This window comes from Micropterus dolomieu, linkage group LG01 (genome assembly GCF_021292245.1).
Source record: "Micropterus dolomieu isolate WLL.071019.BEF.003 ecotype Adirondacks linkage group LG01, ASM2129224v1, whole genome shotgun sequence".
Classification (NCBI taxonomy): domain Eukaryota; kingdom Metazoa; phylum Chordata; class Actinopteri; order Centrarchiformes; family Centrarchidae; genus Micropterus; species Micropterus dolomieu.
This window is the reverse complement of record NC_060150.1, coordinates 47,327,256-47,339,563: the sequence shown is the minus strand read 5'-3', so window position 1 is coordinate 47,339,563 and position 12,308 is coordinate 47,327,256. Positions and strand designations below refer to the sequence as shown.

The 12,308-nt window shown below is 40.1% G+C and overlaps 1 protein-coding gene across 1 annotated transcript; it reads right to left on the bottom strand.

Annotated features, from left to right (window-relative positions):
* Nucleotides 1–5,987: 5,987 nt before the first annotated feature.
* LOC123968132 (amiloride-sensitive amine oxidase [copper-containing]-like) lies at nt 5,988–9,523 on the bottom strand. The gene is made up of 4 exons (XM_046044659.1): nt 7,981–9,523; nt 7,377–7,665; nt 6,652–6,784; nt 5,988–6,257 (listed from the first exon to the last, which is right to left on the bottom strand). The coding sequence occupies exons 1-4, from the start codon at nt 9,515–9,517 to the stop codon at nt 5,988–5,990; spliced, it is 2,229 nt and encodes a 742-aa protein (XP_045900615.1). The 5' UTR covers nt 9,518–9,523.
* Nucleotides 9,524–12,308: the final 2,785 nt, after the last annotated feature.

Below are 12,308 nucleotides of genomic sequence, written 5' to 3'. Positions count from 1 at the left end.
TGACAAGACTCCAGAAACCAGGTGAAATGCAAAATCTGACAAGTAGACTAGCAGAGCACACGTGCAGGCTAGCAGTCATGCTATTCAAACGTAAAAGTAGTTTCAAGAAGAGACAGCAGAGAAAAGAACAGGAGGAGAGGGTCTCAAACTCACAGGATTTGGATTACTGAGGACATTGTCAATGCAGGCTCGTCGGATGCCTTTCAAACAGGTGAGCAACTTTACAAGACCCTCCCCCAACTCTGCTGGTACTAAACGACTGGCTGACGAGCTGAATGGTTTCTATTGTAGGTTTGAAAAGCCCACAGTCACACCTCTCAGGAAGGATCAGGAAGGCTCTTGGCCCCGCCGGTGTGTCCCCATCCTGCATGAAAGTCTGCGCAGACCAGCTGGCTCCCATTTTCACACAGATCTTCACACAGATCACTGGAGCTGTGTGAAGTTCCACCATCATGTCGCCCTGACATCGGTAGTGTATTCAGCCTGAGTCAGTACTTTGTAGAACCACCTTTACGCTGCAAGACTTTTGGGGTATGTACCAGTTTTGCACATCTAGAGACTAGAATGTTCGTCCATTCCTCTTTGCAAAATAGCTGGAGCTCAGTCCGATTGAATTGCGAGTGTCTGTGAACAGCAATTTTCAGGTCTTGTCACAGATTCTCAATGGGATTTAGCTCTGGACTTTGACTGGGCCACTCTAAACCATTCCATCGTAGCTCTGGCTGGATGTTTAGGGTCATTGTCCTGCTCTGAGGTGAAACTCTGCCCCAGTCTCAAGTCTTTTGCCGACTCTTTTTTCCCAAGATTGCACGTCATTTGGCTCCATCCATCTTCCCATCAACTCTGACCAGCTTCCCTGTCCCCGCTGAAGAAAAGCATGATGCTGCCCCCCCATGTTTCACGGTGGGGATGGTGTGTTCAGGGTGATGTGCAGTGTTAGTTTTCCGCCACACACAGCGTCTTGTGTTTACGTAAAAAACTTTCCATTTTGGTCTCATCTGACCAGAGCGCCGTCCCCCACATGGCGTTTGGTAAACCACAAACAGGATCCTTATGGCTTCTTTTCAACAACGGCTTTCTTCTTGCCACTCTCCCATAAAGGCCATTGAAAATACTTTGAGACAGGTTTATTTGCACAATTAGAAAATATGCAATGCAATGTAAATACAGAAGAAACAGATCTGCCCTTTCCAAAAAAAATCTCTTAGGCTAAAAGAAAGAAGCTACTGATTTCTGCATTATATTCTATAATATTGTTATATTCTGATTTTTTTTATATAAATAAAGACATTTTCACCATAAATTGTTGCAGAAAATTTCTCCAAAATGCAGGAAATTAAGTGTTTAATGCTCAAATCTTTTAGGGGAGGACCCCCAGACCTCCTATTGTATATTTCATCAATGCTTTTTCTTCAAATTACTATTAGAGTATCTTCTTGTCTTGTTCTCGTGACCCCAGTATTGCGCATCGTCACGTCTCGTGGGCTAAGTGTTTTGTCCCCAACACAAAGTGACGCCGTGTGTGTGTTATGCCATAATGACAATGATGAAGTTTATTTCAATTAAGGTCAATGAAAATAATATAATTGCATTGCTATCATAAAGTGAGACTGTCACCTACTGCTGGTGATCACTCACTGTCAAACAAATGGCTGATTTTGTCCCCACCACTTTTTAAAAGCATTTGTTACAATGTTCTGAAAAATAGCTTGCACCAAAAGATTTTAACTAACAAATAAAAATACTTTAAGAAAAGTTTATTTGCACAGTAAGAAAAAATACAACATAATTTAAATATAGAAGAAACAAATGTGCATTGTCCAAAAAAGTAATTTAAAAAAAAAAATAAAACAACAACAAGCAACTGGTTACTGCATTATATTCTGTTATATTTTTATAATAGTGTTAAAAATCTTCTCGTCGTGTCTCGTGATACAAGTGTATCATCACGCCCCTAATCTGGGCCCTTATGTCCCCACCACTTTTCAACATAAAATGACGCCCATGCACGAAAGGCAAGTAACAAGGCAAGAGATAAAACTCCTATATAAACATTACATCCACGTAGCTCATAAAGAAATTTATATCTGACCAGAAGCCATCATATCTTTAATAATAGGTCCAGATATCACTAGATGGTGTGCTTTTCACAGCCGGCAAATGGTTTCTTGATTTCACTGTATTTCAAGTATTTCTACCCCTGGATAGAGTTGGGTTGATGTATGTTTTTACCAGTCTGGTGCGGTTTAGAATCTCAAACCAGTTCGAACCAGCTCCTCTGTTTTTTCCTCGAGCTAATTTGTCAAGCCGGTCAGGGAATCGGACTCAGAAACATCCGTGACTTTCAGTGTTCAGCTCAGATTAGGGCTGTGAGCAGAAACTTTACATCACGATTCGCAATATTAGGTTCATTTTTTATTTTATTTAACCTTTATTTAACCAGGGGAAAAATACAGTGTTGTACAGCTGTTTCAAACACAATGCTCGTGTCTAAAATGTTTGGATTAAATGTGATGGTTGTAATAATCAATACGCAAAAAAATGATATTAGTACCTCTGCCAGGTCTGGATCATCCACAGTTGTTGTGGGGACAGACTCTGTTCTCAGAAGGTGATTATCCCACCTCATCCTGAAGACATCGAGCTCTCTCTGCAGACCTGCTGGGTACAGAACAGATGGATGCTGGCAGAAGATAAAACACCTTCATCCTCAAGGCTGTGAAAAATCTCGTAGTGCACGTTTGAAACGGTCAAACCACCAACGTTCGGTTCTTTTCAAAGAAAACATCAATTTACCTTCAGGTGGGTACATTACGTTTGAACTTACGCTTGAACTCGTGTCAAAAACATAAATGGAACATGAAACAAAGGTCTGCACACTGGAGCTCAATTTAGTTGAAATTATTGGAAAACTGTAAGTGAAAGATCAAGCCATAGGTGTCAAAAGCGTTGAGTCACAGTTCTCACAGTACCTACGTTTCCTTAATGCAACACAGCCAACACAAAATCAGGGCCAAAAAGCTGGAGCTGCATAAAAAACTGATCTGAAAGTGAAAAAAAGAACTGAAAAGAAAAGACAAAATTGGCTTCGATTCTGAAAACATAAAATGCGAAACTAAAACAAAAGTCCTCAAATATCAAAAGATTTGAAAGTGAAAAATGAAAGTTAATTATTTATTCAAAGTAATTACAGAATTGAGTCAACATTTTGTTTAAACTGAAAAACAAACACTTATTTCTAGTTTGAATACATGGTTGTATATTTCAAGTTTAAGAGTAAAAAATACATTTTCAATTTCTACGTTTAGTTTTTCTATGTTTTTAGTTTTTTTTTTTTTCAAATTAACAAAACATTTGGCCCTGATTTAGCTCCACGGTTTTACTGTTGCACCTCTGTTGACTTCCAATCCATAATCCTACTTTGAACCTGATATCCAACCCTTCAAACAATCCAGTGATTTGATCTTCACACCCACTGATCCTCCTTTGGGCCAATCAAACAAATATCTTATGGGTACAAACTCTGCTCAAATGCACAGAACCTAAATCCTACTTGAGTTCCCAATGTGTCCAAAAAAAACTATATGACTGAATTTCAGTAAATGTGTATAAGATGATGGTAAAGACCAAAATTGCATCTTGGTTTTAAATATTATTTTAAAAGTTATACTGTACCTACTTCAAATATCATTTCTAGCAACATAAGGGGGAAATATTTTATTACCATGACCAACTGATTTCATTTCCTCTCTCCACCCTCTTGGAAGGACACTGTGGACAAACTGAACAAGGTAGCCCTCCTAGTGCCACCATTTATTTTTCTCATTGAGGTTATTAAAGTGCACACAAAACGGGGGGAATTCTGCCAAAGAGGAAAGCAGCAGAGCGATCGGTCTGTGCTCAGTCCCATGCAGACAGTAAACAAATGTTACATCCGTTGTATCAAAGCTCATTTCTCAGCCTGTGTCAGTGAAACGAAAGACTTGTTAGGAAAAGTTTAATGTCAAGTGGAGACACTAGACATTTACTTCAGCATCAGAAGTCCACCCATTTATCTATTAGCTATACCTAATTATCTTTTGCAGGGTCATGGGGGAAAAAGCCCGTAGCTAATAACTGGGCAATGAATGAATAATAATTACATTCATGGCATGTTTCCACCACAAATCAGCTGCTTTCAGCGTCAACTGATAATCTGAATAGACCAAACAATTATTCAAGAAACCAGTAGGCGGCAACAAATCACCATCCCCAGGCTTTTTAAACAGGCCCAGGAAGACTTTCTCATCACCACAGGCTAAACTTAGTACTGTAGAAATATCAACATGTGTTTTTTGCCATATTATTTGTCTTCTTTTCCAGATTGCTTTTTCTATTAATAATTTTTGCTGATTGTGTGTAATGACATTATGGATGTTGTGCTGTCTTGTAAAACCATTCACTCATGCGTGCACATCATATCCATGTGTACTGTAAAACAGCAGCACAAACTTGTGAAAGTTGTTGGTTAGATTAATTTTCCCCACTCCAAAGACATTATTTACCCTTCACACAAACTTTGCCACTGTGAAATCCACCTCTCTCCTCACCAGCTATACTTAGTTTTCTGGCTAACATATATATGTGTTTTAATCAGCGTTAAAAGGTTCAGTGTGTAATATTTCTAACTCTGCTATTATCAGCCTGCTCCTTAAGCCAGATCCACACTGCCGTCCAGTTATCGCCCAATATCACTTATTAACACAGATCTTAAAATCATCTGCAAAACCCTAGCAAGAAGCCTAGAGAAGGTCACTCCTGGTATAATACACCTCGACCAAACAGGATTTATTAAGGGCAGGCACTCCACCAACAATACATGCAGGCTACATCATGTAATAGACTATGCCACTATTCAGAACTTGGAAACTACAGTTGTTTCTTTAGATGCAAAGAATGGATTTGATTAGAAATTTCTATTTGCTACTTTACATAAGTTTTATTGTGAGGGGGCAGCAAATTTACACTGTTACACAAGTTGTACACTCACTACTTTACATTGTAGCGAAGTGTCATTTCTTCAGTGTTGTCACATGAAAATATATAATCAAATATTTACCAAAATGTGAGGAGTGTACTCACTTTTGTGAGATCCTGTAAGTTAGGAATTGGGCACAATAAGGACAGTTATATGTGCTGTTGATATTCAGCACATTGTGTCATGTTGTATGTAAAGTTAGGTTTCCAGGAGCAGGCGTACTCTGCAGGAATCCTGGACTGTTTACAGGGAAGGATCCAGAATCAGGCAGTTTGCTCTGCAAAAGCCTGTTATCTTTCCAGTTAAAACATTCCCATCCTGGGGGCAAGAAAAACATGCTGAGGGCCAGACGTTTACCACAAGCAAGGTGGATACAGTATATCAGGCATCCTGTTTGCTTCCTGCTGCTAAACCTCAGCCATGGAGACCCAACATGGGATTCCAGGAGCTCACAAAGCCCGCCATGCCCCACACCATCTCATCTTCTCCCCTGCCAGGTTATATGTGTGTTTTTTTGCAGTACATTAATTTTAACATTAAGATTAACTATGTGTATGATTTTGGTTATAAATCCATGTTTTTCTTCTTTTGACGCAGCAGGAAAGATTTGAGAAAGATGTGGAATATGTCACACATGTGTACGACTTTTAAAACAATTTCTATATAAAATATGATTTTAAATTAAATATGAACAGCTATATAATCTCTTATGAAAAAATGTTCACAGAATAGGCTATCAATAATTCATTTTTTAAAATGTTCATCTTCTTTATTTAATCATTTTTCTACACATAGATTTAGTTTTTCCCAAATTCAGATATTTCAAAAAATTCTCAAAAGTTTGTGACATTGTTGGAATAAATTACTGGGAATAAATCTGGCTAAATGTACATACAGCAGTCATGAGATCTTCACTGTGAATTCCAAATTAAGCAAACATTTCATTTGTGCTAAAACACTTAAAACAAAACTAGACTTCTGCATAGGTGCCATTGTAAAAGAATGGCTTGTCTGTCACACAGTGACCTATGACCTCTGGTGTCCATCTCTGGATCTTGAGCTTGTTGTCCTTTCCCGGCCGGACGATGACGGTGCTTCTGGACGCCACTGAAGGGTCTTCTTTGAAGAAGTTGAAGGGTCGGAGCAAGAAGCCCACTGCGTTACCGGGTGTTGTCGTGTTGGGGATGTCTTCTGAGTGAGGCACATGCAGGAAGCCGACTGTCACCCAGGCCACCAGGTCCTGCACACAGGAGAGCAAACAGTACATTAGTTAGAGTGGGACATATCACAGGTGATTTTTATCTTTTTGAAAGTGTCAGCATTCATGAGTTACCATGATGGAGAGTGACCAGAAATGAACAAATTTTAGGAAGAGCAATCTTAACGTACTAACATAACCTCTAAGAAAAACACCACACCCCCAAATGTTAACCACATTTCAAAGAATCCTTGCATCAGTAAAAAAGGGACTTTTATCATCACTACATTAGTTAGAGGGGTTAAGTGTCTTGCTCAGGGACACAATGGTGGATGGGTCACAGTGGAGGATTGAACCTGGGTCATAAGGGTCCAAAGGCATAGACTTATCCATTGCACCACTGCCACCCCACTCTCTGTTTAAATGTTCACTTTACCTGGTTGACTATGTTTTCATTGTTGCTGATGTAGTCCTCAAAGGACACAACGGGTTCCCAGGGGTTATTCTGGGCATAAATGCTGCTGCTGGTGGCTTCACTGTCTTTATGACGGGTCACAGCCAGAGGATACCTGCGGAGAAAAAGTTCACCAGTCAGTCAGTGTTTCATACTATCTGTAACTGTGACGTCTAACTGGAAAATAATTAATACAGAGAAAAGGCACCTCTCACTCTGTCAGTTTGTCATTTCAAAAGTTGGCCTTCTTTTAATTGTGTCCAACCGACATGTTTGTCTCATCCAGTCAAACAGAACATATTCTACCAGTTAACCCCCCTGGGTGTTTAGAAACATCAGCAGTTTTCCTAAGTTCACTTAAAGTGCAAACACTTTACTTACATAGCCCAAAGGGTGTTGACGCTTTGTTGACTCCCAAACTGTAACTCTTGAACCAAGATTTAACCCATCTCCCAAACCAGAGATTGACCACTTCAAACTCACTGATCCTCCTTTGGGTCAATCATTACAAACAATTATGTTATGTGTGCAACCTTTGGATAAATTCTACTGGAGGTGTTTCAGAAGAAACCAACAGGAATTGAATTTTGGAGGAAAATATGTATAAGATGATGGACAAGACATGTGAAATGGCATCTTGGGTTTAAACATTTTCCCCAAATTCTAACTACCAAATTTCTAGACACATAAGGGGCATATTTGATTACCTTGACCAACTGATGCCATTTTCCTCTCTCCAGCCTCTTGGAAGGACACTGTCGGCATGTGAGTTGTACTGAATACGATAGCCCCTCTGCTGCCCCCATTTATTTTTCTTATTGGGGTTGTTAAAATGCACATAGCGAGGGAACTTTTCACCAAAACTGAAAGCAGCAGATCGCTCGGTCTTGTGCTCAGTCCTGTGGAGTTTAGACTGGACGATGAAATTCTTCGGGCTCCAGGGATTTGTGAAGTTGACAAATTTCAGATCCACTGTCTCAAAGCTGTTCTCTCGACCTGTGTCACAGTGAAAAGAAAGAGTTTTTGTTAAAGTTAGAGGTCTTTTGTGAGGATGAACTGTCTATGACAGGATGAACTTTGATCTCCAACACCTGAAAATCTGACCCATTATACCCTTACTTTCCACCTTGTTCCATGAAGGACATGCTAAACATAACGAGTTGCAGAATCATCCAATATGGCCGTTTTTCATAGGATAGCCTACTGTGGTGGATTCTTCACTGATCTTGAATTTTGCCAGTATTGAGTACAGATGGTCAATGTGATTTAAAATGGGCCATAAAATCTACATGATTGTACCATAATACTCACCAGCAATATCCAGGTCCACTTTATAATGGAAGAGGTGTGTGTGCAGGTTACCCAGCACATAATTATGCACCTTGGTACCAAAGTGAAGTCCGTTAGGTGTAAAGAAAGTTGTGTAGAGGTATCCGGTAGAGCTGGACTTTACCTCCACCACTCCATTCTGGTAGAAGAGGAAGTCCCAGATGTAATCATAGTTGTCAACCGTTGAGACTGTTCGCACTACCAGCACTGTGTTTTCCAGCCCTCCATAATAGTCATATCCCCCCCCAGGGTTGGAGTTGAAATGTCTTCTCAGAGGCATAGCAGTTGTCATCTCAAAAATACAGAGTGCATTTTTGTATTGCACGGGTTTGTCCGTGTCAAAGTAGTGGTAAAGGTCAACAAAGGTGGCAAATTCTGGACAGTCGATTCCAGGCGCCAGCTCATAGTTTGAGCTGCCCATTGCCCAGCCAGAATCGATGAACTTTGTTTGCATTGCAGTGGGAGTATCACCAGCATAGAAGGTAACAGCTTCTTGGATGCTGATCTCATAGGCAATCCTTTCTCCGTTAAAACGGACATCAAAGACTTCAAGTCCAGCTGATGAGCGAACTCGGTAGGCGAAGGACCATCCAGCATATTCTACAAAATTGCGATCAACGTTGTAACGAGGCCCCTGGGGCTCCACAAGTTTTGGCCCATGGATGTTAGTGGGAGTGTTGGTCTGACCCCGGGGGATGTAAGTAGAGTAGAGATCACTGAAATCATGATCGGCTAGTTTGACCTTCTCCACACCTCCTGATTCATATTTTTCTACCAGTTCCTCAACACTGTCAAAGTACATGTTGTTATACCAGACCTTCTCAACAGTCCACCTTTCTGGATCCAGGTCCTGGTGGTTGATCAGTACCTCAAACCCAACTGGGTGCAGGAAGTGACCTTCCACAGACTTTTGCAGCATCATCCAGCTTCTCCTCTCACCTGGACCCAGCCCACGGGGAGATGTGTCTGAGGACATTAGGCAGCGGTCAGTGCAGTTAGCAAAGGAAAACTCCCCTGTGGTCTCAAACAGAAGTTTGTGAGCCGTAGATGTGATCTTCTCGAGGAAGTCATTAATGTGGTTCTGCTCTACATCAGTAATAGGCCTCGACTCAAACTGGATAGGCAAATCTCCCTTGAACGTCTTTACTTCGTGGGACTTTGGGGATGGCAGAGGACTCACAATGAACTCAGTGATGTTGGGCCTGGTCTGATTCCCAAACTGGATGATCACACGGGCTTGACGTGGAGGTTTGGCCTGTCCATGGTCTAGAGCTCTCAGGGCTTCATGCTTCCTTGGCAGATGGAGTTCTATCAGTAAGATGATGTTCTTCTTCAGAGTCTTGCTATGAGCGTCGGTGAGCTCCAGCTCTGGAATACCATGCAGGTAGGCCTGGACAGCTTTCAATTCAGGCACAGTGAGGTCGGCAAACATGGAGGCACCGTCACGAGCCCAGTCTCTTGATCTGGAAGCACAACAACCAGCCAAGCAGACCAGCAGCAGCAGACAGAGAAGCCTCATGACTTGAATATAAGGAGGAAAGAATAATAAGCATGAATTGACAGGAGAAAAACTGGATATGTTGAGTGAATTAATTTATTTTTAAAAACAATGAACATCTTCTAAATCACAGGAACACAAACAGTATGTATCGGTCTCTGCTATATCACACTCTTGCATCTCGGTATCAGGAATTAAGAAAGCTACTGTACCTGTAATTGTTCTCCTGCTTTAGCAACTGAAGAAAACTCTCTTATGCAAATAGGGATCAATGCATTGCTACTTATATTTGACCTCCTACTTTGAAGTGACAGAAGCTGATTGGTCAACAGTTGATTGTAAACATGATAAAAAAACAGGTTCTCTTTTTAGATAATCCTGCATAAGCAAGGCAGGTTTATTTGTTTAACACCTTTCACCAACAAGGAAACTGAAAGTGTTTTACATAAGACATAGCAGGCATTAAGAAAAGAAACACAAGGCAATATAAAAATATAATGTAAAAACTCACATGTGAATATGATTTAAAAAGAGAATGAGACGGAATAAAAATTACAGTGTAGTTACAGTAAAGTGCAAGATGTGTATAAATCAGCCCAATTTTAATTTAATGAAAGTCAACGGCAGACCGCAGATTCTCTGAGAGTTTGGTACTGATGCATGAAAACTTGTAAAAGTAGAGCTCTGACAATGGGAGAATCTCAGGTTCTTCATACTGAACTTTGGTGTTCAGTATGGCCTTAAGTTCAGCAATGGAAATTTAGGTTATGAAGGTTCTGTTGGGCACAAGCCCCTTGGTTTCTAGAAGAGACTCTCTGAGCCTTCACAACAGCAGAATACTGTGGATTGTTGCATTCCAGAGGAATAATTTAAATTCAGTTTTTATTCATTTAAAAATGCGAATATCCACTGTTTTAAGCTTGACTCATGAAAAGTAAATATAGGTGATACACTTTTAAAAAAATGGCTAATTGGGCCCAATTTGGACATTTTCACTTAAAGGTGTACTCCCTTTTGTTGCCAGCGGTTTAGACATGGCTGTGTGGTGTTATTTTGAGGGGACAGCAAATTTACACTCAGGGTTAAAAGAGTTAAATAGAAACGAGAAACAGGCTGAAGGGTTGAGCAAATAATTGAGTTACAATTATTTTTTTGTCTTTGAAAAGAGAATATACAGAGAAGTATCTACTCTCTCTAGCAAAGTACATTTATAGTATGTGTCCACCACAAATCAGCTGTTTTCAGCATCAACTGAAAATCTGAATAGACCAAACAATTATTCAAGAAACCAATAGGTGGCAACAAATCACCATCTAAGTACTCAGGCTATTTAAACAGGCCCAGTAAAACTTTCTCATCATCCAAGGCTAAACTTATAGAATGATATGTTGTAGTGATGTACAAATATACCATATTATTTGTCTGCTTTTCCAGATTGCTCTTTCTATTAATAATTTTTGCTGATTGTGTAAAGTGACATCATGTATCTTGTGCTGCCTGGTAAAACCATTCACTCATGCGTGCATAACTTCCACATCATCCCCCCTTTTCCATGAGTTATGTAAAACAGCAGCACAAACTTGAAAAAGTTGTCAGTTAGGTTAATTTTCCCCTCTCCAAAGACACTCTATTATCTCTATTATCTATTATTTACCCTTTACACAAACTGACTTTACCACTGCAAAGAATTGCATATACATATACATGTGTGTTTTAATCAGCATTTAACACAGAAAAGTTTCAAAGCATAGAATATTATCAATATAGTTTGATTGATTTTGCACTACCTTGAATATTAGGCTGAGATCTGTAAAGTGAAGTTGCTATGTCAGGAATTGGGTACAATAAGGACAAAGCAGTTATATGTGCTGTTGATATTAGAACATTGTGTAATGTTGTATGTAAAGTTATGTTTGCAGGAGCAGGCGTACACTGGAGGAATCCTGGACTGTTTACAAGGAAGGATATGGAATCAATTCGATTCAATTTTATTTATATAGCGCTAATTCACAACAAGAGTTATTTCATTTCACTTTTCATATAGAGCAGGTCTAGATCTTACTCTGTTAGATTATTTACAGAGACCCAACAATTCTCACCAAGAGCAAGCATTAAGCAATGCAGGCAAGGAAAAACTTTAAGCAGCAGAAACCTCAAGCAGTTACATGGATCAGGGTGTGGGGCCATCTGGCTGTGGGGTACGGGGGGCAGCCAACACAAAATTTACACAAATATACAGAAAGTAGTAGTACAGACTGAAAATGAATAATGGTACAGATAATTTCAGTAATGTTAATAACGAGGAAAGGGAAGAAGCCAAGTTAGTAACACGAGTTAATGGGATGAGGTTGCATACAGAGGGAGAGAAAGTAGAGGGGAGAGGAGCTCAGTGCATCATGGGAAATCCCCCGGCAGTCTAGGCCTATAGCAGCATAACTAAGGGATGGTTCAGGACTCACCTGAGCCAGCCCTAACTATAAGCTTTATCAAAGAGGAAAGTCTTAAGCCTACTCTTAAATGTGGAGATGGTGTCTGCCTCCTGAACCCAAACTGGAACCTGGTTCCACAGGAGAGGAGCTTGATAGCTGAACGCTCTGGCTCCTAGTCTACTTTTGGAGACTCTAGGAACCACAAGTAACCCTGCATTCTGGGAGCGCAGTGCTCTGGTGGGGTAGTAAGGTACTATGAGCTCTTTAAGATAAGATGGTGCCTGACCATTAAGAGCTTTGTAGGTAAGAAGAATGATTTTAAATTCTATTCTGGATTTTACTGGAAGCCAATGCAAAGAAGCTAAGACAGGAGAAATGTGATC

Coding starts and splice junctions, on each gene's coding strand:
- LOC123968132 (XM_046044659.1), bottom strand. CDS start 9,517: ATGAGGCTTCTCTGTCTGCTGCTGCTGGTCTGCTTGGCTGGTTGTTGT. Junction 6,785..7,376: donor AATGGCATCAGTTGGTCAAG/GTAATCAAATAT, acceptor TTTTCTCCGCAG/GTATCCTCTGGCTGTGACCC. Junction 6,258..6,651: donor ATGAAAACATAGTCAACCAG/GTAAAGTGAACA, acceptor TCCTGTGTGCAG/GACCTGGTGGCCTGGGTGAC.